At 60.8% G+C, this 24806-nt stretch overlaps 1 protein-coding gene across 1 annotated transcript; it reads left to right on the top strand.

Annotated features, from left to right (window-relative positions):
• The first annotated feature begins 37 nt into the window (after positions 1-37).
• Positions 38-24195, top strand: TLE3 (TLE family member 3, transcriptional corepressor). The gene is made up of 21 exons (XM_050713012.1): positions 38-71; positions 557-675; positions 795-894; positions 1039-1102; positions 1748-1792; positions 8771-8833; positions 9190-9264; positions 14674-14878; positions 15694-15710; positions 17827-17946; positions 18158-18208; positions 18300-18455; positions 18608-18740; positions 18917-19098; positions 19845-19921; positions 20112-20361; positions 20478-20725; positions 20943-21090; positions 22126-22276; positions 22688-22764; positions 22918-24195. Exons 4-21 carry the CDS (start codon positions 1082-1084, stop codon positions 23023-23025), a joined length of 2127 nt encoding a protein of 708 aa, XP_050568969.1. The 5' UTR covers positions 38-71; positions 557-675; positions 795-894; positions 1039-1081; the 3' UTR covers positions 23026-24195.
• Positions 24196-24806: the final 611 nt, after the last annotated feature.

The following is a 24806-nucleotide window of genomic DNA, read 5'->3' as shown; positions in this document are numbered from 1 at the left end:
GGAGCTGAGCCGAGGCGGAGCGGCCGGCGGAGGCACCGCTCGCCCGTCGCATGCCCGCGGCAGTCGGATGTGTACGGCCTTCTCCCCCTCCTCCTCTCTCCATGGCCGTCGTGCTCCGGCGTTAGTTCCTGGCTTTGCTTCCCCCTTCTCGCGCACAGGAATACCTCGGGGGTTCTCCTTCCTCACCGCTTTGATTTTTTTTTTAATTGTGTTGTTTGTTATTTTTTTATCGTTTTGGGCGATTTTTAATTTTTAATTTTTTTTTTTTTCCTGGTTTCGGTGTCTGGGGCGGGGAGGGGGGGGGGGGGGGGGGGGAAGCCCGGCGGCTCGGGCGGCGGCGGCAGCAAGCGGCGGGGCTGGCCGGGCTCCGCGGGGTGCGCAGCGCCTTCCCCGGCCGAGCCGCGCGGTGCGGAGCCTGCGCGGGGGGCGAGCCGGGCGGCCGGGCCCCGCTGCTTTCCCCCCCCCCCCCCCCCCCCCCCCCCCCCTTACCCCTCCCGTCCCCCCCCCCCCCTCCTCCGCCCCCCGCACGGACTTTCCTCTCGTCTCTTTGTTCCAGTTCTCGGCCTCTCCGGGAGCGCTCCGTGGCCGGCGGGCAGCAGCGCACGTCGCGATCGTCGCGGCTGGCTCCAGTGACCGCGCCCCAGCCCGGCCATGTACCCCAGGGCCGGCACCCGGTGAGTCCCGGCCCCCCCCTTCCCCATTGCCGATCTCCCCCCCCCCGCCTTTCCCTTCCCCTTGCCCCCCCCCCTCCCCCCCCCCAGCCGCTGAGCGCCCCCCCCCGCCGCTCCCCGCAGCTCCGCACCAGCCGGGCCAGCCGGGCTTCAAATTCACCGTGGCCGAATCGTGCGACCGGATCAAGGACGAGTTCCAGTTCCTGCAAGCCCAGTACCACAGGTGAGCCGGGGGGGGGAGGAGGAGGAGGAGGAGGGGGGGGGACCTGGCGGGGTGGGGGGGGGTGGTGTTCCGTGGCGAGCTGCGCCCCGCGGCCGCTGACGGCCCCCCCCGGCCGCTGTGCTCTGCTCTCCCCCCCCCCCCCAGCCTGAAAGTGGAGTACGACAAGCTGGCGAACGAGAAGACGGAGATGCAGCGCCATTACGTGATGGTGAGCGGCGGGCGGGGGGGGGGGGGCCGGCCGCGCGGGGGGGGGGGGGGGCGGCCCCGCCGAGGAGCCCCCGGCCGAGGGAGGGGGGAGAAATTGGCGGGGGGGGGGGGTCGCCACCGCCCCCCCATTCCGCCCTGCGGCAGCCGAGGCTCGGGGCGGCAGCGCTGAGCCCCCCCCCCCCCCCCCCCCCACACGTCCCAATCGCAGGCTCCCAACCGTGGGGGGGCGGGCGTGGGAACACCGGGATCCCCCCCCCCTCCGGCACCCCCCCCGGACCCCCGGGTCTGGCCCGGACCAGCCCGGAGCGTGCCCCCCCCCCCCTCCCCGGGCAGGCTGGGGGCTGCTAACGCCCCCCCCCCCGCCCCGGGCCCTCCAGCCCCCGGCTTTGCGCCGCTTCGTGCCCGGGGCGGGGGGCACGGGAGGGCCGCGGGGTGTCCCCGTGCGAGCTCCTGGCAGGGCAGAGCCAGGAACATCTGCTGGCTGTAAGGTGTAATTTCCTCGGCTGCCAGCGCTCCGAGCGCGGCCCCGACCAGGATGCTTTCTGGTAATGACCTTATGCAAAGGCCGGATGGTAAATTAATTCAAATTCACCTTGGCTCCTTCTTTTTTTTTTTTTTTTTTTCCCCTCCTCTCCCTCCCCCCCAGTACTACGAGATGTCGTACGGTTTGAATATTGAAATGCACAAACAGGTGAGTAATTGGAAGGGGGGAGGTGGGATGATGGCTCTCCTGCTGCCTTTTTCTCAAGGTGGGGGGGGGGGGGGGGACAGATCCTGACTGCAGTGAGTGGGGATAAGGGCAAAGGCGGGGACGTGGCTCCAGGGGAGGTCTCGGGGCCCGGCGGCTCTCTTTTGAAGGGCGGGTTTCTGGCAGGCCAGCGGGATTTTGTGTGTACTCAGGAGAAACTCGGGTTTTGAAAATGTGTTTGTGCGGGGAGGTGGAAGCAGCCTCGGTGCCGGGAGGCGCGTACCTGGAGCGGCGCGTTCCAGGCGCTCGGGAAATGCTGCTGTCTCCTGCGTTCCCCTCCGGTTCGCTGTCGGTACAAAGCGCCTCTCTCTGAGGTCGTACCCCGAGCCTCGCAGCGCCGTGGCGTGAGACTTGCAGGGAATTATCTTCGGGATACCGATGGCTAGTGGTGTGTTGCTCAATGGCACGGATTTGTCTTTGCATCTGGAAAATGAAGCAATGTTTGGTGCTTTTTTTTTTTTTTTTCCTTGGTTCTCCTCTAATACGTAACTTGCCTGAAGGAAAAATATAGAAGGCCGGAGCAGAATGCGGTGTGCTGCCTTGATAAGATTATAGTTAAAGAGCCTAAAGGCTGGGCACATGATGGTAAAACTTAAAGGAATAAAGTTATTATTGAGATTAGACCTGATTATTTGTGCTGCTGCTGCTTACTGGTTTTAGAAGTAGCTCTAATTAAGAACTGAAGGCAGATACAAGTTGACATCGACTTTGCAACTCACAGATCAGCCCGTTCAGCTCCAAAGTGGTTTTGCTTAATAGCAGCATGGCAGTCCTGCCTATGGAAGTGTCGTTAGCAGATGATTAAATTCAAAGCAGCGTGTCTGTGAATCTGCCTCTCCTTCACACACGGTTCCCTTCGGCTTTTTGGTGTGTAGTCACAGAGTAGCACAAATAATTACTGCTTAGCCGTCAGGGCTTTTTGTTGTGCTTTTGTTTGGCTTGGGTTTTCGGTTGTTGTTGGGTGTTGGTTTTTTTAATGTCTTCTTCCATGCAGATTATCCCAGCTCCCTTTTCTCTGTCGCTTCTGCCCGGCCAGAGGTGTCCGTGCGAGGCCGCGCTGCCTCGGGTGCCTTCGGTCGTGGTGCGGCCCGGGATGCCCCCGCGTGCAGGATTGGTGCCTGCTGCCCTTGGAGAGCTCTGCCAGCCTTGCTCTGGAGAGGCAGTGCGTTTTGTCGCCCGGTCGCTTGGTGCTCTGATGGCTTGGCCCCATGCAGGTGTTGAAACATCGCTCTTTTTTGCTGATGGGAGCTTTGGAAAGCAGTCGCTGTTCTCTGAGGTGCGCGGGGTGTTTTGCACCGGGGATGGCTGCCTACAAAGCCCTGCTGCAGGAGGGGTTGTGCTGCCGGACGGGGGCTGGTCGCTGGCCTTGGCTTCGTGGTGTGTCGATGGGACGCTCTGCTCCGTCCGTGCCATGATGTGTAGCCGTGCGTCGCGCCTTCCCCGTTGGCCTCAGGTCTGGGGCAGTTTCGGAGGTAACGGAGGAGCCCCGCTGCACCCATGGGTGCTTTTTGGCAGGGGGGCAGGGGTTGCCCTCTCCATCTCCCGCCTGGGTGCTGCAGGATGGCAGCGAGGGCCGGTGTCAGCACCCTGGTGCTGGGGACCCCGAGACGTGCCGGGGGCTCCCCCGTCGGTGTGAATCGCAGGGGGCGAGCGTTCCCGGGGTGCCCCCAGCCCGCGCCGCGCATCCCCGCCCGCGCGCGTTGCTCCCGGTGCCATATGCTGCGTGCCTCGCGCTCACTGAGTGTTTTTGGGGAGGCGAAGTCGTCTCCTGCTTCAATTGACAGCGGCGTGCGTGGTGCCGGAGGAAAACAAAGCGGCGAGCCCGGCGCGCTTCCAGGCCAAGACGGGGTGGGAACGGGGACGGGGCCGGGAGCCAGGACCCGGGGGGCTGAGCCCCTCCTGGGCTGCTGCGTGCCCACGGCGGGTAGCCCCGTGCCCACCCGAGCCCACCGCTGCCGTCGGCGTGGCCGTGGCGGGTCGGAGCAAACAAGTTTATCGGCTGACCTGTTTAGCGGTTGACTCGTGTTTATCCGCGCACAATCAAGTAGGCTGAAGCGCCTGAATTATTCATGTGGTGTCCTGCCCTCCAGACTTGACTGCTTGTGATTACATCTGCTTGAGACAAACATTGATGGATACTTCATCTTTAAGCAAAAGGGGATTGTCTGTCTGTGGGCTTATATAACAGATTATCTCTTCCACGCTGAATATTAAGCGCGTGCATATGCGCCCGGGTGTGTGTTTTTTGTTTTCCCCCACCCCCCCCCTTTCTTCTCGTTTTGTTTCTTGTTAAGAAAAAAATGCAGTTTCATAAACAACTCCATATGCAAGGAAATATTTAGGAAGTGACTACCCACTTTGTTGCATGTCAGGCAGTCAATCGCTCCTTACATCGGTCTCGCGGTGAATGAAGCGCTCTGTTACCCCGCTCGGCTTCCCCAACGTAGGCTGCTCAGGGCTTCCCTTCCTAAACCCCAGCGAAAACTCTCTTTAAGGTTAATTGATTTTCACAAAGAACCCTTCTTTCCCGTGTTGTTTCTGCATTGTTTTTGTTCAGATCTCTGCAGATAATCGCCAGATGCCATCTGAGGGAGTAACGATTCCAAAAGAAAAACTAATTTTGCGTTGGGAAACAGGACACCTCCGAGGGGGAACCTTTGTGTCGCGTGTTTTTTTCTGTTGTTTTTTTTTTTTTTTTTTTTTTTTTTTTATGGCTGAGAACTCTCCACATAAGCACTTCTTGTTTTCGTGCTTAAACACTTAGTGCTTTGGAACAAACCTGAACCCTCCTGACACTTCCCTGGGAAGAGAGGCTTACTTTTTTTTTTTCCCTTCTCTAGAATATTCCAAGAACACAATATACTTTCTGTCATGCTTGTTAGCGAGGAGTGCCAGGTAATAATTTGCTAAATTCTTCGGAAGCCAAGTAATTTGCTAGGGTGATGGCTTTCAGGTCTTCCAAGGTAGGAGCGGGCCCGTGCCAGCCCGTTGGAGCTGCGGGTGTCCCCGGCCGGGCGCTCCCCGGTGCTGGGGGCTCTGCCCCCCCCCCAGCCCGGCCTCTGGCAATGCCGTAACGAGGGGGGGGTGCCCGCCCCGCCGCGCCCCCTCCCCGAATTTAATTCTCATCAGCGAAGCTCTCCACTTTGCTAATAACGATAGCAGCCACAAATAGCTTTCAACATGCCATTGACAGCCTGGTTGGAGAGAGCACTTGAAATAGTGGTAGACAGCTGAAAGTACCCATAATTGTGTGCCGGAGTGAGAACCACACTGCTCAAGGGCCTGATTTTCATGTGCTTAAAGAGACAATATCCTGGCTTCAACAAACGCTTCTGGTGCTTCACGGCTGGTGTGATTTACTCCTCGTCCTCCTCCCGCGCTGGGCTGGGGCAGCGCGCCGGGTGCGGAGCTGGGGCAAGCCCGGGGGGCTCCGGGGGGGCTCCTCGCCCTGTCCCCCGTGAGCCGGGGTGCTGGGGGCTCACAGCAGGGCTCTTAAAGCTGTTGTGGGGCGCTTTGTGGAGGGGACGGAGGGCTGGGGCCGCCTTGTGCCTCGTGCTTGGCCCTTCCTCTCCGGTGTTGTCCCACCTGGTTACGTCGGCACGCTGGGGTGGGTTGGGGTTCAGCCTGGTGTGGCCCGAAATCTGTTCTGAAGTGGCACTGGGGGCACGAGGCTCGCTCCGCTGTGCTCGCCTGCCTGCCTCCGTCCTGGCATAATGCTGCTCTGTTCAAGGCTCGAGGCTGCTCCTTGCAGCTCTCTGCTGCGTGCCCTGCTGCCAGCAGCGCAATTTTTAAGGTCCCCCCCTGCCGTGCCCAGGTGTAATGGCAGAGGATGAGGCGCTCGGGGGCCACCCGCAGCTATTTAACACCAGGCTGGTGCCCACTGATGTCCCTTGACGTGGCTGTCCCTGCCCTTATCCCTGCCCTTAAGCGCCGTGGGTGCTGGGGCTGATGCGGGCACCGCAGGCGTCTGATCGAAAAATCACAAAAATCACAAAAAAGGCTCACAAAACGCCGAGCCAGAAGCATTTCTGGCGCAGCAGCAGGTCGGATTCCTGGCAGGGCTGGGGGCAGAGCGGGATTAATCGGGATTTGGGGTTTTCCTCACCCTTTTTATCTGCCGTGGGCATCCCTGCCGGGGCTGAGCATCCCTCGGGGTGCTCCGGTGGGTGTCAGTGCTGCCACCACCCCCCCTCCCCGGGCACGGCTCCCGGCTCTCCATCCTCTGCTGTGGACAAAGCACACGGTGCATGCCGCGGGGATGCGGGGCCAGCCATCGCCATGGCAACCCTGTGCCACAAATAAGGATTTTTCATGGCTGGATCTGCCCGCTGGGGCTGGGGGGGCTCCGCAGGGCACGACGAACGGGCCCTGGCACGGGGAAGGTGTCGGGTGTGGAACCCTGCCCTGTTCCCACAGTGCCACAGCACCCCTTTGTGCTGCCAATTAAACTTCTGCCTCCTCTAAACTGGAGTGTGACGTGCTGGGGAATGGGAAAAATTAAAGTGATCAAGTATTTATAGATTATCGAGCCTCCTGCTAACAGGAAATGTGGCAGTTGTGGTATTTTGGACATTAATATATTCTTGCTTGCTGAATCCCACATAGGAGGTCTTTTTGTAGGGGACGAAGCTTTTCTTCAAATCTTTGTTGGAAATTTGGGCAAAGTTGGGCTTGAATGGCTGTTCTTGGTGCAGTTTGTGTGTCTGGGTGGTGTCAGTGCTCGGCAGCGCCCAGGGAAGACCCAGCAGCAGCTTGCTTCTCCCTGGGCCCCCTGCAGCCTGTTGGGGTGCAGGATTCTTCCCTCTGCACCTAAACAACCTGCCCGACACTCAGCCTGAGGGGCTGCTCTTGCTGGCACCGGGGTTCTCTGTTCAAATTAGGACTGAAATTGTTCTGGAATCTGTCAGGAGCCAGCAGAAAGGAGCTCACGCATCTCCTCACGGAGAGCAGTCGCGCTGGAGGAGCGATACAGAGTGCTCGTGGCGTCCAGAATCCGATCGGCTTCATCAGAAGGAATAAATATTTAACGGGGCTGCAGTTTATATAGAACCCAATCGATCTGTCAATGCCAAAAAGGCCTTGGGAGAGGTTTACCTATCGCCGAGCAGCGGGTGATGCGGGCCCCGGGGTGCTTTCCCGTGGCACTGCCGCTCTGAAGCAGCCCCGCGCGGGGCTCGGCGGGGTTTTTGTGGCTTTATCTCGCATGGATTTGGCGTGAGGACGAAGGTGCTGCTGCCTGGGAGGCACGGACGCTGGCAGGCACTGAGAGGCTCCCGCTGGCCGCAGCCCTGCGGGGAGGAAGGAGCATCCTAAGTGCACCGCGCGCGAGGCGAGCGCCTTCGTCCTTGCTTTCAGGTCCATTATGGCCCTGGCGGCCGCGGCGCTCGCGTAGCTGTGGCTAATGCACCTGAGCCTCAAAGGCAGGAGCTCGGAGATGCCTCCTGCTTGAAACAGAGCACCAGCCGATTCCCATGACCTCTGAAAGGGCTAATAAAAGCATCAGGTGTCATCCGATCGCCGCGATGCTTTCTGAAAAGCCGGCGTCCAGAAATACCGCCGTCGCTTTGAAGTCGGAGCGGGCAGTGCCCGGTGCAGGTGCTGCCTCGCTGTTGGTTATTTACGAGGGTTTATTAGGAGGGCTTGGGGTCCTCCCTGCGCGTTGCCGCCCCTTGGTTTTCCTGTTGGTTGTTCCCCTGCCTCCGCTCCATTCCTCAAAGCGATGTTGAGATTCTGTTGTGTTTTTTTTTTTTTTTTTCCTCCCCTGTAAACGATCGCGTTTGGATTTCTCGCTTTTAGTGCGGTGTTTGGGGAGCAGGCGGGGGTGAGCCCCTCTCCGGGCGGCACCCACAAGGGCTGTGGCTGCAGCTGGGCACAGCGAGGGGGCTCTGGGGAGCACGCGGGGGGGCTCTGAGCTGGTGCTGGCCGATGGGAGCAAGACCAGGTAATCGCTTCTGCCCTACTGGTAAGGAGCTGCTTGGGGCCGTCGGGAGGAATTCCTCGGCGTTTGATTGTGCTCCAGGGCTCTGCTCCGACCATTGTTGCGGCGCTGAATCCTTACGGCTGCTCAGGAATTGTTTGAGTTGGACCAGAAGCTGTTTTAACAGCTGCTGCGGCCAGCGAAGCGGCCGGCGTTAACTCTTGGGATCCGGGGCATGCTCTGCCCCGGGCCGGCCGCTGCTCTCCATCCCCTGCTCCCGCAGAGTTCGAGCTGTGCTGGGCACCGGGTTCCCGTGCGGAGGTGCCCCCGGTGAGGATGAGGCCCCTCTCCAAGCCTTTGTCCGTGTCTCGGGTGCCTTCACCCTGCGGGGTGGGAGCGTCCTCGGGGCGCACGGTGCGGGCAGCTCCCGGCACCGGGGTCTGAGATGCAAACTGCTGACTCGCCTGAAACGCGCGGCAGGGTTTTTGCTCAAGGAAAACGTTATTCCCAGCTAATGGAGACGTCGCAGAAACCACAGTTTGACAGCATAGGCTGTTATTATTAAACTCCCAAATAATGCGGTCAAGCCGACAGGTGTGAATGGTTACGGGTTGAATATCTGGGGTGTGACGTAAGGACGGCAGAAGTAACTCGAACAGGCTCCGGTTAGGGTGGGGAAGGAGCCCGGTGCGGCTGGGATCAGAGAAAACTGTCGGCTGCATACGGCACCGGCCAAAATCGCTGTTGGCAAACCGCTCGGTGCGTGGTCCCGTGAGAGGAGCGGGACCGAGATGTCAGAAGGGGGGAGCAGCCCCTGCCCCGTGCAGCGGGCACCGTGCGCCCCGCGCGCTCTCGCTGCGCTCCGGGGAGTCGCTTCCTCCTGCGCAGCGGGGAGGGGACGGGAGGGAGGGGATGCAAATCGCTGCTGCTGCTGGGAAGCCCGGCGCAGTCTGCGGAAGGCTGCTTCGTGCTAACCCGTGCCTTTTCTTCTTCCCTTTTTTCAGACAGAAATTGCTAAAAGGCTGAATACGATTTTAGCGCAGATCATGCCTTTTCTGTCACAAGAGGTAAGGACGTTTCCGCGCCCCGGGTGGGGGCCGTACTTCCCTAGGAAACCCGCCCCCACCGGAGCAGCTTTTTGGGGGGGCTGGGGTTGGTTTGAGGGAAGCGGGGCTCAGCCCCCCGTGGGTGCTGTAAAACCTTTGGTGGGGGAGAGCGGGACCCCGAGCTTCGTGGGCTCTGCCCTGCCCAGACCGAGCTGGCAACACAAAACCAGCCCCCAGTATAAAAAATAATAATAATAATAATAATAAATAAATAAATAAATAAACAGAAGGGGGGGGATCAGGGTGGCCACGGGGCATGGGGGGGGTGCCGGCTCGGTGCCGCGTGTCCTGCTCTGACCCAGCCTTTGTCCCCGCAGCACCAACAGCAAGTTGCACAGGCTGTTGAACGTGCCAAGCAAGTGACAATGACGGAGTTGAATGCTATCATCGGGGTACGTGGACTTCCCAATCTGCCTCTCACCGTGTGTATACCCCTTTTATTCCTATCATTTACCATAACCAGAGGCAATCCTGCGCTCGGGCGGCGTTAGGGAAGGGCAGCTCACGGCACCGCGGCCGTCCCAGCCCCCCCCGATCCGGCACTGGGCGAGGTGGGGTCGCAGCCAAATTCCGCCCCCCCCCCCCCCCAGCACTGGGCAGCACCAGGAGCCCCTGCCGGCCAAATGCTGCTCGTCCCCGAGGCTGGGAGGCGTCTGAGGGGAGCCGAGCAGGGCCCAGGTCCCCCAAGCCCCCCGAGCCCAGGCTTGCCTCTGCCTGTACTGTTGATGTGAAATGTGCTGTAAGCTTGCCGGAGTTGTTCCATGCATTGACTTACCCGCTTCGGTGTCGCTGGGGTCTGTCGCGTGGATCTCGAGCGTTTTTAAGACTAACGAGTTTAATTGTCTCTTTAATTGATGTAAAGGTCTCGGTCCTGCAGGAAACCTGCTCCTGTCGGAGCTCCCCCACATGGGGCAGCGCAGTTCCCGAGGAGTGTCCCGGCCCGAGAGCTCTTTTGGGTCTAGCTCCTGGTTTTCTAGAGAACATTTGATTTTTTGGAGCACTGTTTTTGGTTTTTCTATCGAACATTTGATTTTTCGGAGCACTGTTTGCACTTCTGCCTTACGGTACAAGGGAGCTCCTCGACTGTTTGCACTTAACCCGCTCTCGTTCTCCCGCTGCTGCACGGAAGCAGGGGCAGAGAAGCTTCTTGCTGCTGCAGTGGGGGAGCGTGGAGCGCTCTCCGCGTTCTGCACGCCCTGGGAAACGTGCAGACCGTGTCCGTGGTTTTTCCCTTTTAACGGGCAGCCCCAAGCAGCTCCAGGCCAGGCGGCCAGCTCTGCAGCCCGGGCAGGGGCTGGGGAGCCGCTCGGCGCTGCTTCGCTGCTCGTAGCCCTAGCCAGGTGGCAGGCAGCTAGAGGCAGATATTGGAATTCAATTAAGGTAAACGAGCGGGGCCTGTGACCCCCATTTTCAAGGTAATTGCTTCCTCCGAGCAGAGCTAAGGCGAGTGTCGTCCCACCATTAAGCAGCCAGCCATTTAATGGCTTTGCCTGACAGACGTGCACGAGGCAGGAATTACGGGCAGAGGAGAGCGCGGGGCCGCTCGGCGTCCCCGGGGAGCGGGCACTGCTGCCTCGTGCCGGGGCCTTTGGTCACCCCGTCCCCAAAACCAGAGCTTTTTGTCCTTCACCAGAGAGAATTTCTCCCCCGTGTGCTCGCGCACCGCTTTGTTGTTGTAGGGTTTTGGCGTGGGGCGGGTCGCTCACGCGTGTCCGTGCTTCTGGGGTGGAAGAGAGCAGCCCATGGGGCGTGCACGGCCCCTGCACCCCGTGTCCCCTGGGGACAGGGTGGGGACAGCGGGGACAGGGTGGCTGTGCTGTCCCTGCGGGGCCTCGCGGCCAGAGGAGGTGGCTCCGTTTGTAACCGCGCCAGCGTCTTGGTGCAGGTGCCCAAAACAAAACCGACCGGCACAAAAAATGCACCAAACCATTAAAACCTTTTTTCGCCCCTTTTGAGGTCAAGAACTGTTAATTTTATGCATCTAGGCCATTGTCTCACAGTTCCTCTGCTTCAGGCTTCTGTGAAATTGAGCCCTTGATTTGGTTATAGCTCTGGAAATGATTAGACTACTTTACTAAATTTAACGCAAGTGGTGAACTTAAGTGGTGAACCATTAAATCGGTTAACAAAGGCATGAAGCATGATGTACATAATCCAATTAAAAACACTCTATATACAAGATATTCCTTGCCAGCCTTTCTCGTAAACCGTAACCTCTTCATATCTTAACCATATTTGTCTGGCACACGCCGGGAGACCCCAGGAGGAAAAGGGCTCTGCGCCTGCGCATCCCTCGCCGCCTCCTCTCATTTGGCAGGGACCCGGGGCGAGGGCTGAGCAGTGGGATGGTTTTTGGGTGGTGGAGGTGGCCGAAGAGCTCCTGCGCCCCATCAGCCCCCAGCTTGAAGCTTCACCCATGGGGCTGCTTGCCGATGAACCCCCTGGTGATGTGGGGTTTGGAAACTGCCTTTTTCTGGGAAGGAGTGAGGGTGGGGAGGGATGGTGCTTTTTGGCAGAGCGGGCACAGAGCGAGGAGCGTCGCTGGACTCCGCTGCGTCCCTCTGCTCCGCGGACACCTGGGCAGGGTCCCCCCTGCCGCGGGGTCTCCAGGACGGGATTCCTGGTGGGATGTGTGCCTACAGCTCCGTGGGCTCGCCTGTGTGGATGTGGCAGAGCAAAGCACCCTGGAAGGACGGGAGCTGGGAGCAAAGAGCGGGCACCCTGGGCTCGTCGTCCCTTCGTCACCTTCCTGCCACGCTGGGGGCGAGGGGCTGCAGCCTCCCAGGAGCCAGCGAGGGAGCTCCCAAGGTGCCTTCTGCTCACCGGTTCCTGCCTGCCAAAGGGAAGGAAAATGACTCCTAAACATCGTTTCGAGCTGTGGCGGGACGTTGTGGCCTGGTGCTCGTTTCCACACCTTTGCCGGGTGGCTCGTACCCCATGGGGCCGGTCCCACGCAGCTCAGCGAACCGTTGGATGGACGTGTTTGCCAGCAGCTTAAAAAAAAAAGAAAAAGAAAAGAAGAAAAGGAAGAAAACACCGTTTTTCTGCTCCACTGGAGGGAGAGGCTCAGGGGGCCGAGCCGTCCTGCCTGCCTCGCTCTGCCCCGCCTGGGTGCTGCTGGGCTCGGTGGGGCTGTGCCGTGTCCCTGGGCCGTGCCAAGGCTGCGCCCTCAGCACCACGCAGGATCTGCCCGTGCAGCAGGGTGCCCAGGGCACCGTCCCCTTCCTCCAGGGCTGCTGCTGCCACGTGGAGTTGGCTGGAGGAGCATCACGAGACCACGCTTCTGCCCGCCGAGGAGAAAGCATCGGATCTTGGTGCTGGAAAGCGTCCGGGGAACGCTGCGGTCCCATGGCCAGCCCTGCTGAAACGGGTGGAAATCACGTGGGGCTGGGACTGTAAAGGGCGCATTGATTTCCGCACGAGGCCAGGCTCTGTTCCTCTCACTTGGAGCCGGGAAGGATCGATCTCGGGATGCTGGCACTGCTGGCGGAGCCGTGGGGCTGGGGACCCCCTCGTGAGCCATGGTGGCCCCCCGGTCCTGCCAGCGTGTGCTCCTTGCGCTGCTGCCTCGTGCACGCTGGACTGAGGATGTCTGTGAGCTTTTGGAGGGCCTGAGGATGCTTCCCCCTCTCTGCACCATGGATGGAGCAGCCCAGCAGAAGTCCAAAGCTCCTGCTTTTGAGGGTGAAACGATTCGTGCTTTTTCTCTACCGGCGCTGCGGATGCCTAATTGCCTTCTGGATTTGGCTCCTGCCACAGCCGAGACCTTTGCGCTGCCCGGAAGAAGCTGCACTTGGAGATAATGCATCTCCTCTGCCTGAAACTGCAACTGCTTACTTTCCAATCTGACCCCGGGTCGCGTGCTGGGTGGGGATTTCCCTCTTGCCTCGCATGAGGTTTAGAAACCTGGGCCAGCTGCGAGGTGCGGGCAGGCGTGGGCTGCCCACCCCGGCTCTGCCCGGGCAGGGGGGGGCAGCTCCGTCCCCGCGGGCAGGTGGCAGCAGCTCGCCAGCCCCACTGCCCCTGTGGGAGCTCATGGGGCAGGTGGATCCGCTGCTTCCCCCAGGAATTCTTGGGGCCGTGTCCCAAAAGGTGGGACTGCAGGGGCTGCTGGGCGCTTGCAGCGTGCCCCGAGGGGTGTGCAAGGTGCCGGGTGTGCAAGGTGCTGGGTGTGCGTGGCCGTGCAGCTGCTCTGCTTCTGTGCCATGGGCACGTGGAGGCTGCGGGCTGGAGGGCACCGTCAGTGCCCAAGGCTGGGGGCCCCATGGTGGGGAGGAGAACGTTGCAACCTCGGCAGCTGCGGCCGCCCTTCCCTTTGGGAGCCCTTTCCCCCCGCTGCTGACACAGGGGGTTCAAAAGGCTCCTTTGGAGCTGTCGGGGCTCAAAGCGCTGCTATCTGGGGTACTTCCAGGCGCCTTTTACACGCGTGACCTGGTCCCGCTGCCCTGAACACAGACCCCAGCGTCCCTCGGGCTGATCCCCCCACTCTGTGCCTTCCCAGTACGTTTTGTGAGCTTTGGGCTGTGACCTCTGTGCCGCCCCATGGGGCTGCAGAGCGCGTGCTGGCATGGGGCGCATCCCCTTGCAGCGCTGGGGAGATGAGCTGGGTGCTAGAAATGCCCCTGCTGGAAGTGTAGGATCCCCCTGAAGGACCCCGCGTGGCGTTTGCGCCTTGTTCCCGTGGATTAAACCGAACCATGCCGTGATGGTGCTGGCGGGAGCCCCGTGCTCCCTGGGTACCGTGGTGCAGCAGGGGCCCTGGTGTCGGGATGCGGGATGGCCCCTGCCTACTGCCACCCCCTCGCTCTGTGCTGGGGCCAAAGCCCCTCTGGAGCTTGCACGAAGGACCCCTGCCCGCCCTCTGTGCGTGACCCCGTCAGGGTGCACATGCAGGAGCGCAGGCTGGTGGTGTGTCTGCTCACCATGCTGCGGGACCTGCATGCCCAGCTTGCCCCCTTCGGCGACCGTTTGTGCCGTGTTTGGTGGCACCGGGGAGGGAGACGACGTGGCCAGTGCCAGCGCAGGCTGGCAGGGGAGAGGTGGGGGCTCTGCTGGTCCCCCCAGCCCTTCGTTCCTGTGGCTGGTGCAGCAGAGGCAGGAGGGGTGGAAATGCCAGCACCGGAGGGCATCCTGGCCAGCCTGCTGCTGCCCGCGGCGTGGGGAGCTGGAGCAGGAGCTGTGGCAATGAAATACGGCGCTTGGAAATGAGCGCTCTGAGCCAGGCTTGGAGCAGTAACCCACTAACTCAGGTCTCAGCTCGCTTTCTCCAAGTGAGTTTGTGTCTGACCCAGAGGCGTGAGGAACGCGGCTCCTTCTGTACCTTCCTCTCCCCAGAGCTGCAGCTCCGCTGGCCCCGGGCACACCATGGGATGGCCGGGCCGGTGGGTGCTGGCCGGGTTGCGGTGTGGCAAAAGGGTCACCTGCAGCTCAGCTGGCCCCTGGGCGCTCTGGCTTTGTCCCTCTGGTCTGGCTGAGCGGCTGCTGCTCCCTCCAGAGCTGTTCTCTGCAGCCTGCGTTACACCGATGCTTTTGCTTATGGCTGTCGGAGAGCAAAACCAGGTCTGCAGCGACGGCGCAGGTCGCCTCGCATTAAGGATGCGTCCCGTGCCGTGGCTGGGACCACCCCTGGAATCCCCCCCCCCCCCGGGGTCCCTCCTGCGAACGGGGCTTCTCCTTGCAGCCGGCAGCTCGCGGGGCCTCAGCTCCCGGCGCCGCGCGCCTCGAGATCCTGCCGGGCGGCCCAAAACCGCCCCCGTCCCGCTGCCCCCTCCCTCCCCGGCTCACTGGTGGTCTCATTGCAGCAGCAGCAGCTCCAGGCTCAGCACCTCTCCCACGCCGCCCACGGGCCCCCGGTCCAGCTGCCGCCGCACCCCTCGGGCTTGCAGCCGCCCGGCATCCCGCCCGTCACCGGCAGCAGCTCGGGGCTGCTGGCGCTCGGCGCCCTGGGCAGCCAGGCACACCTGGCCGTCAAGGACGAGAAGAACCACCACGACCTGGACCACAGAGGTGAGAGCCCAGCCTGTGCTGCCTGGGGTGTGGGGTGGTCCCAGAGCGGTGCCGGAGCCCCCGGTGTGGGGTGTCGCTGCCTCCAGGCCACCCCGAAGCTGCTCCTGCTTCGTGTGCCCGCTGGGGCACCCGGTGGGTCAGAGCAGCCTGGGGCTGCTGGGGTTTGAGAGGTGTCGTCGGGCGGGGGGGCTGGCTCCAGGTTGCTCCTTTCTTTGCCCCTTTAGGAGAGGGAATGCAAATTGCCCGGGAAGCGACACCGGCAGGTTGACCTCTGTCGGGTTGATTTCCTCGTGTGGCCCTGAGCTCGCCCGCGGGGCTGAGTCCCTGCAGGCACCGGTGGGGCCTTGACGCAAGTCCTGCGGCCCCGTTGAGCCGTGCAGTGATGGCTGAGCACCCCCCCCCCTCCTCCTCCTCCTCCTCCTCCTCCTCCTCCTCCTCCTGCATCCTCCATCACCCTCAGAGCTCTGCTCAGAGGCTTTGATGGCCTGGAAACCAGTGATGTTCACTACCATGCATGTTCTTTTTATTATTATTAGCAATAAATCAGTCTTTTTGGGAGAAAAAAACAACGCCCGGGTTCGGCCGCAAACCAAAAGCAGTGAAGGTTTTCCCTGCAGCCCCGCGTTGCCACACAAGACCTGACCTTTCCCCATCGCGCCTGTTTGCAGGGTGGATTTGAGTTCAGGCAGGGGGCTGCAGCGAGGAGCTTCTGGGTTTGTTTTTTCTGTTCTAAGCCTTGCTCTAACCGCTGCTGTTTTTGTGTCTTCTTTTTGTTTGGCTGCGACCTCGCCTCCGACACCGGCTTCTCCTAAAAGAGCGCGACTCGAGCGCGGTGAGTCCAGTCCCCCCCCCTTTGTCTCCCCACTCTCGCTCTCCGATGGCTGCGCGGTTTTGCTCCACCTATCGCTTTAAAGAGCAGGCTCCTGGGCGTCAGCTCGGGGGACGCCTTTCCGATGGGTCTTACGAAAAAGAAAAGGAAAAAACCAGGCAAAATTCCCCACCCCGCTAAGGGATGCGATCACTCCGTTGGGCTCGGACCCCCCTGGGGCTGCGGCGTGGCGGCGCGCTCCCCGATGCCGGAGCTCCGCGAGCGAGCGCGCTTAAGTCCGCGCGGATAAAAAAAAAAAAAAAAAAAAATCCTTGGGCGATTAGGAAAGCTATTTTATTCCTGATCACTCTCCTATTATCTTGGGTCATCTAATCTGCCGGGCTGGTTGGGGCTATTACGCCGTGTTAAGTAGGACTTGGAAGGTCAGGCAGTTAACTAACCAGCTAAATAACCGTGGTCGAGGGCAACTGCCACCTCCAGCGCTGATTTTATTTTTTTTTTATTTTTTATTTTTGGCCCCGATGCGGCTGCGTTAATGGCAGCGGTTTGGCTCTCGCTACGGCCGGGCGCTGCTTTGCGGCACAATGGGGGCTCAAACAGGCAGGGGGGGGGACCCTCTGGAGCAGGGGGGGGGGGGGGTTCAACCCATGCCCCCCACCCTGGGTGCCTGCTGCCTGCGTCCCGCAGCCGAGCTTGCCAGCACAAAGCCCGGCTGAGCCGCGGCTTTGCAGCGATTTCCTGCCATCCATGCACGCCCCGGCCCCTCGCTGCGGAGGGGCCCTTGGAGAGCCGAGGGCGGATGGGAAGAAAAGCGCTATTTAGGGGGGGAGAGGGGAATCGGGCATCATTAACCTGCCTGCTCGCAGGGGCGGGGAGGGGGCCGTGAAAGATGGGAATGTTCCCGATCTATAAAATAAAACACGGGGCATTCCCCGGGGAGGTTTAATGCGCACGATAATCAGAGTTAGTCATTCATATTTTCCTAGCCTTGCCTGAGCAATAAAAAATATTTAGTTTCTTGGCGGCGCGCCAGCAGAAGGCTGAATGGATCGATGCCTCTAAATGCTTGACATGATTCTCTGGTAGCTCCGAGGTTTTTCAGCATGACTGCCTGAGAAGAAAGACCCCGGTGTTATCCAAAGCTGCTTATTGGGTACCGAGGAGAAACATGAACTGCTTTAGTTCTCCCTTTCAGAAGGAAAAGAAAGGCAGGCAGAGGGGCTTAGAAACATTTCTGCTTAGCAGGGGTGGCGGGCTCTGCTACGAGACACGAAATGACGGCGATTTCTCCTGCAGCTCGGGGAAACTAATTGAATCCCATCTGCGCGGGGCCGTCGCTGTGCCGCGGGGACGTGGTGGGGCCGGGCTGCCGGGGTTTTGCCAGCCCCGGCGTCGCTTCCCCGCTGCTGTTTTTGCTCCAAACCCAGAGCTGGTGGGCGAGGAGGGTCCCAGGGGTGCCACGGGCTCGGATGCACCCGGGGCTCCTGCACAAAAGCCCAGCGAGCTTGGCATCGCCGCCTCCAGGCTCCTGTTGCCGGGTGTTTTTCCAAACATTTTTTGAACGCCCTTTGGCTTGGCTGAGCTCGGCTGCTGCTGCGGCTTAGCCGGGGCTGAGATAAAGCAGCTCCCCAGCCACCGGGCCCCACTCTGCCCTTTGCTCCCCTAATAAAACCCAGGGACGAGGTCTTGGCTCTGCTGCCACCGAGGAGAAAGCGGCCGCGGGCTCCCCTGGGGCCGGGCTCTCGAGGGCGCCTGCCCTTGTGCCGAGCCCAGCCCGGGGCTGTGGTTTGGTGTCCCTATTTACCAGCAGCCTCCCGGGGAGGTGCAGTAGTTGCACGGCTTCCTCGCAGGGTTTTCCTTTCGGAACACCAAACAGCTCCTCCCTTCTCCCTGCTTTTGTGGCAGGCGGGCTCGGGTGCCCACGAGCAGCTGCGTGGGGCTGGAGGAGGCGATGCAGGGGGCCGGGGGCTCGCCTGCCCCTGGGGTTTTTAAAAAGCTCTGGGGCTGGGTTCTGGGCTCGGTGCTGGCCGGAGGCTGTGTGCTGTGCCCTTCGGGCTGCTGCTCATGAAACCCCGTCTCTTTGTGCTCGCGACTCAGCCGTGCCTGCTGTTTTTTGCAGAATAACTCCGTCTCGCCCTCGGAAAGCCTGAGAGCCAGCGAGAAGCACCGGAGCTCCACAGACTACAGCATCGACTCCAAGAAGCGGAAAGCGGAGGAGAAGGACAGCATGAGCCGATATGTGAGTCGTATAGCAGCAGGAGCCGGGCTCGGGAGTGCCAGCAGGGGCGGGCAGGGCTCATTCGGGCAGGGCTTTGGGTAAAAGAAAGCTGGGTTTGGGCAAAACGTGGCGAACGCGGGGTGGATGCGCCCTGCCTGGTGCTGCCGGGGGGGGTTTGGCTCTGCGGGGGCTGCTCCGGGGTTTCGGGGCGCTGACTCCCGCTGCGTTCCAGGACAGCGATGGTGACAAGAGCGATGACCTGGTCGTCGACGTCTCCAACGAGGTGAGTCGAGGGGCGTTCCGGCAGGTCTGCCTGCTGGGGTGGGGTCCAAGGGGGCGATGCTGGGGTGCGAGCGCTTTCTCCCGTCCTGCAGGACCCCGCCACCCCCCGGGTCAGCCCGGCCCACTCCCCCCCGGAGAACGGAATCGACAAAGCCCGTGGGCTGAAGAAGGGGGACGCGCCAAACAGCCCGGCCTCGGTCGCCTCCTCCAGCAGCACTCCCTCCTCCAAGACTAAGGACCTGGGCCACGTACGTGCCGTGCCCTGTCCCCTGTCCTGCCCTGCCCTGCCCTGCCTGCAGGGTCCTGGGCTTCCCGAGCAGGGGATGCTCTCCCATGGGTGCTGGTGGTTGAACCTCATCCTTTATATGATTTTTTTTTTTTTGGTCCCTTCTCCATCCAGAATGATAAATCATCAACGCCCGGGCTCAAGTCAAACACTCCGACGCCGAGGAACGACGCTCCCACCCCGGGGACGAGCAGCACCCCGGGGCTGCGGCCGATGCCCGGCAAGCCGAGCGGCATGGACCCGCTGGGTGGGTACCACCGGGGCTCCCCTGGGGCCGCAGCAGCCTTGGGGGGGGTTATCGGGGACCCAATCCAGCTCGGCACAAGCTGCGAGCAGTTTGCGTGGGGATGGGGGCCAGCAGGGGGTGGCACACCCGTCGCGCCACATCCCCCTGACCGTATCCCTGACCCCCCCCCCCCCCAGCCTCAGCCCTGCGGACGCCCATCTCCATCGCGGGCTCGTACGCGGCTCCCTTCGCCATGATGGGGCACCACGAGATGAACGGCTCGCTCACCAGCCCCGGCGCCTACGCCGGCCTGCACAACATCCCGCCGCAGATGAGCGCCGCTGCCGCCGCCGCCGCCGCCTATGGCCGGTCGCCAATGGTGAGCTTTGGAGCTGTACGTAGCACTTTTAGCTCCTTTTCTCGCTCACGGTGGGCGCGGGAGGGGCTGGGGATGTGGGGGGCTCCCCTGTGTTGGATGGGGGAGTGGGGGCACCTTGCTAGTCGTGGTTTGAATTGGCTGCTGGCGAGGGGTGCTGGGCATGGAGTTCGGGGTGCGCAGCTTTGGGTGCTGTGTGCCCCTCTGCAATGGGATATCCTGACCTCTGTCCATGGGAAAACCCACTGCACAGCCGCCTTCCCCTTAATTCAGACCCTCGTGGTCTGAATTTTTGGGTAGACCCGTGTGGAGCCAGGACCTGATGATCCTTATGGGTCCCTTCCAACTCGGGATGTTCTATGATTCTATGATTAGTACTGCTAAAGCCTCGTTGTGTGTTTTAAGGCCCAAACACAGTCAGAATGAGAATTAAACCACTGCCATTAACGCAGAGTTTGGGGTTTCTGCAGCACTAGGGCACGGCTTGCCTGCTCCCATCCCCAGGGACTTGGGAATGGTGTGGGGAGGGTGGGAAAGTCCCATGCTGCTCCTCGAGGGCCTAAAATCTTTGGTTAACTCCCCAAATCCTTCCCCTTTCCGGTGGTGTGGGGGGTAAAATTGCAATAAGCTGTTTAGCGAAGGGGGAGCCACAGGGCTGCGTGTCCATGTGCCGGGCGCGGGGATGGGGCCGGGAGGCTGACGTGCACCGTGCCCGGCTCGTGCCCGCCTCACCGCGTGTCTCTCGGCAGGTCGGCTTCGATCCACACCCGCCCATGCGAGCCCCCGGCCTGCCCACGAGCCTGGCGTCCATCCCCGGCGGGAAGCCGTAAGCACCTCTGGGTTTGCTGCGGGGTTGGGTGCGGGGTTTCGCCGCGGGGGGACCGCGGCGCGCCGCTTGGGCTGGGTCAAGTGCCGGTGGCACCCAACTTGGTGGTGCCCCTAGAAAGGCCGTGCTGCATTTCGGCAAGCCCGTTCCCCGGGGCTGACCCCCATGTGTCCCCCCCCCCTTTCTGCAGAGCCTACTCGTTCCACGTCAGCGCCGACGGGCAGATGCAGCCGGTCCCCTTTCCCCACGACGCCCTGGCCGGCCCCGGCATCCCGCGGCACGCCCGGCAGATCAACACGCTGAGCCACGGGGAGGTGGTGTGCGCCGTCACCATCAGCAACCCCACCCGGCACGTCTACACCGGCGGCAAGGGCTGCGTGAAGATCTGGGACATCAGCCAGCCGGGCAGCAAGAGCCCCATCTCCCAGCTCGACTGCCTGGTAAGGGGCCGGGGGTCCTCCCCGGGAGCGTCCCCCTGCGTCCCCGTGCCGCCGGCGCGGCGTGTGGTCCCCCCACCCTCGTGCTAACAGCAGCTCCGCGCCTCTGCCTCCTCCAGAACAGAGATAACTACATCCGCTCCTGCAAGCTGCTCCCCGACGGCCGCACGCTGATCGTGGGCGGGGAGGCCAGCACGCTCACCATCTGGGACCTGGCCTCCCCCACGCCCCGCATCAAGGCCGAGCTCACCTCCTCCGCCCCCGCCTGCTACGCGCTGGCCATCAGCCCCGACGCCAAAGTCTGCTTCTCCTGCTGCAGCGACGGCAACATCGCCGTGTGGGACCTGCACAACCAGACGCTCGTCAGGTGAGCCAAACCCTGCCACGGGCTCCCTGTGTGGGTTTCCAGTGCGTTCAGTGCGGGGACAGCCCTGGAGGTGCAGCCCAGGTGTTGGTGCGCACGGCGATGCTCTCCCGCCGCGAGCAAACCCGCATCCCGCAGCTTCCCCAGCTCCCTTGAAGCGACCTCCGTGGGTTGAGCCATGGGTTCCCCCTTCAAGGCGTGATTTTTTTTTTCCTCCCAGGCAATTCCAAGGCCACACGGACGGTGCCAGCTGCATCGACATCTCGCATGACGGTACGAAGTTGTGGACGGGGGGGCTGGACAACACGGTGCGCTCCTGGGACCTGCGGGAAGGGCGGCAGCTCCAGCAGCACGACTTCACCTCCCAGGTGAGCCGGGGAGCCCTTGGGCTACAGAGGGGAAGGTCCTGGCCTCGTGGAGCCCTCGTGCAGGGGTTTTCTATCCGTGAGAACTGGGCCTGCCTGCTCTGGATGGCCCCAGAAGTGGCTGGTGCCTCCATGGCGATGGAAGGAAGCTCTTCCTGCTGGGCACATGCTCTGCACAGCCCTGGCTCGCTTGGTGCCTGGGTGTAATGCAGGAGTGTTCGAGGCAGTGAGAGCTGTAGGGCTACCCTGGCTCTCATTTTATTCCCTTTTTTCTTGCTTTTTCATTTGCTGCAAGACTGGGCTGCCATAAGGAAAGCAGTGCTTGCACCGGGATGCTGGCAGGCCTTGCAGGATGGCTGGAGGAGCCCAGTGTGTGGAGTGGGAGCAGGGCGCGGGAACCTGTGTCCTCCTGGAGACCCTCCCATAGCCCTTCTCCAAAAAAAAAAAAGAAACTGGGACCTCACGTCCCCTTAGCAAACGTGTCCATCCCATGGGGCTGGCACCCCCAGAGCTTTGCATGGCTCCAGACCCCTGAATGTGCATCTGTGCTTCTCCGAACCCTGGGAGCCAGGACTCGCGGCTCACGTGGCCGTGCTGCCGTCCACGCTGAGGCTTTCTGTTCTGGACATGCCGGACAGACACTTTTTGTCCAAAGACATCAGGGCCCTGGCAGGAGCGCTGTCCCCGCAGGATGCTGCTGGGTGCCTCGTCCAGACCCGCAGCAGGGCCCCCGCTGCCTTCCTGCAGCTCCCGGCTTTGCCAAGCCCTGTTCGGCTCTGGGGCAGGTGATGATTTAGGAGGACGGGGCTCCGTCCCTTCCAGCCCGTTTCTCTTCTGAACCGCTGGCCTTGCTGTCAGCTCTGTGAGCAAAACCGCGCTAAAATCAACCAGAGGAAAAGAAAGAACAGAGCGGGGTGGGCGGAACTGGGGGAGCTGCGGCACGGCGCGCCTGGCGCTGTCCCCCCCCCCCCCCCCGGCGTCTCCTGCAAAAGCCGGAGAGACGCAAACCCCGCTGAGAGCACCCGTCTGCCCCCACAGATCTTCTCGCTGGGGTACTGCCCCACGGGCGAGTGGCTGGCGGTGGGCATGGAGAGCAGCAACGTGGAAGTGCTGCACCACACCAAGCCCGACAAGTACCAGCTGCACCTCCACGAGAGCTGCGTCCTCTCCCTCAAGTTCGCCTACTGCGGTGAGTCGGGGCAGCGGGCGCCGCGCTCCCGTGGGTGCCTCGGGGAGGGCTGGGGCTGTGCACGAGTTTTTGGTGCTGGGCGGGCTGAGCGTGGAGGCCGCAAGCAGGATGCATCCCAGTGAGGGTGCCGGCGGGGTTATTGCCGTGGAGCAATCCTGCTGCTCCACCTCGTCGTGGTTCTGAGCTGCCACGACGCGGGGAGGGCGAGCCGCAGGCTGGCGGCGTGTGAAGGTGACGCGGTGCTGGGGTGGGCGTCCAAAAACTCCCCATTTTCCAACGTTTCCCAAACCTTCCCTTTCCCAAGAGTGACCTGTTGGGGCCGGGAGAGGGGCGGCCACCCGGGTCTGGCCGGTGGCTTTGGTGCCGGGGTGGGCAGCTTGCCCCTGCTGACGCCGTCTTGTCCGGCCGCAGGTAAATGGTTCGTGAGCACGGGGAAGGACAACCTGCTCAACGCCTGGAGGACGCCCTACGGAGCGAGCATCTTCCAGGTACGTGGATGCTTTTTGGGGAGGGCACGGGGGGTGGACAGCACCTGGACCATCCTGGGGGCTTCCAGGTTCAGTGCCGCCACGCTGACCCATTTTCTTTTTTTTTGTTTGTTTGTTTGTTTGTTTTTTTCCCCCATTCCCCGCTCCTTCCAGTCCAAGGAATCCTCGTCTGTCTTAAGTTGCGACATTTCAGCGGATGACAAGTACATCGTAACGGGCTCTGGTGACAAGAAGGCCACGGTCTACGAGGTCATCTACTAGCCGCGGAGCGGAGCGGGGCTGGCGGCGCCGCGAGCCGTGCTGCAGCCGGGCGGTGGCAGGGCTCGGCGCACGGAGGCAGCGGCCGGGGGCTCGGCCACCGACGGGCGGCCTGGGATTACACACGGATTTATTTGGAGGTCTGCAAATATGGCACACATTGAAGCCCTGAACGAATTTTTTGGTTTGGTTTTAGGGGTTTTTTTTTTTTTCCTCTTTTTTCCTTTTTTTTTTTTTTTTTTTTTTTTTTTGGTTTTCTGGTTCTTTCCGTCTGCGCTTTGGTGGCACTATACAGGACTTATTTTTTATTGTGACTTTTTTTTTTTTTTGTGCATCCTGCATAAGACTTGTGAAAAATGTAAATACCGGACTAGTAAATAGCATTGGAAGGGTGGGGGACCCCTCCCGGTACACTAGGTGTGTATTTTTCGTCTGCTGTAATTGTATTCCACTGATGGTTTTGGTGGTGGCAATTTTTTTTTTTTTTTTCCTTACCCCCTCCCCCCCCGAAGCGTCCGTTTGGGACGCGACCTGGACATGCAGCGTGTAACCAGACTGAGCAAAGATGTCCACTGGTGAAAGTTGTTCCTACTGTCGTACACGTGCGTTGTTCGGTGTGTTAGTCGTGTTCGGACGCTGTACGGACTGCGGTGAAGTCGGTCGGATCCTCAGCTACTGACGGGACATCAGCAAAACAATCACGTTTTTATATGGATTTTTGTGCTCGTATGTTTGAAGAAAAGGGGAAGCCCATGATCCGGGAATCATCTGCTCAAGCCCTTCTTGGTCTTCGGACATAAGCAATGAGGAGTGATTTCAAAGAAAGCATAGTAAATTCAGCTCAGGGAGCCACGAAAGATAATAGCAACTTATGTGTTTTGTATTCAAATGAAAGTAAAGAATTAGAATTGATAACCTTTAAAATACAGTTTTTTAAAGCAAAGTTTACTAACAAGTAGGGTTTGTGTGTGGTGGGGGGAAGGGGCTGGCTTTGGTAGGGTCCTGTGGCTATATGGTCTTGTGTCTTCTGGTGTATAGGTTCCGATGAAGCAAAACCCATCCCCGCACAGGCCTGCATTTCAGCATTTTGTACTAAAGGGTAAAAAAAAAAAAAAAAAAAAGAAAAGAAAAAAAAAAGAAATAACGGGAAATAAAAGTATTTGTGTAGCAGAAGTGCTCACCCTGTATTGTAGCATATGGAAGAGAATTTTTATACTACGTTTTTATGGATTATTTTTTAATTTTTTGATTTTAGCCTGGTCAAAGCCCACTTAGGGTCAAGGTGAGAGCTGCCCGTTGGGGACGGGTGGCCCGTGGGTGCCGTAGAGCGGCCAGCGGCCGGCCGTGAGCTTTGGATGTGCCTCCAGCATCGCCTCCCTCCGGCCATCGTGGCTGCTTTAGGGGGAGAGGAGTTGGGGTGGAAAGGAGATTTCGTGCAGAATGTATCTTTTCCCCTTCAGGACGGCGTTTCTGAGATTTTTGCCCTTTTTTCTGTTCCAAACGGAGGGAGACGTCCCAGGCAGAGTGTGCCTGCCCTGCGCGGCTCATTAGTGCTCGCTGCGCCCAGCCGGAGGAGATGGGATTGATCTCGTGCGCTAATTACCCGGCAAGGAACAGTGGAAAAAAAGCTCTTTAAAACTGCATTTAAGGAAGGTGGCTCTAAGGGCGGTTTGGCTGAGAAAAAGGACTGAAAAAGCCCCTTCCCACCAGCTCCGTGCGCTCTCGGGCTCGGTGATGCTGTGGGGCTCCACCAGCGGGGGACGGTCCCAGCAGGGGCAGCTGCG

The sequence above is a fragment of the Cygnus atratus genome, chromosome 11 (assembly GCF_013377495.2).
Source record: "Cygnus atratus isolate AKBS03 ecotype Queensland, Australia chromosome 11, CAtr_DNAZoo_HiC_assembly, whole genome shotgun sequence".
Classification (NCBI taxonomy): Eukaryota; Metazoa; Chordata; class Aves; order Anseriformes; family Anatidae; genus Cygnus; species Cygnus atratus.
The sequence above is the reverse complement of the archived record's forward strand: the minus strand, read 5'-3'. Positions and strand labels throughout refer to the sequence as shown.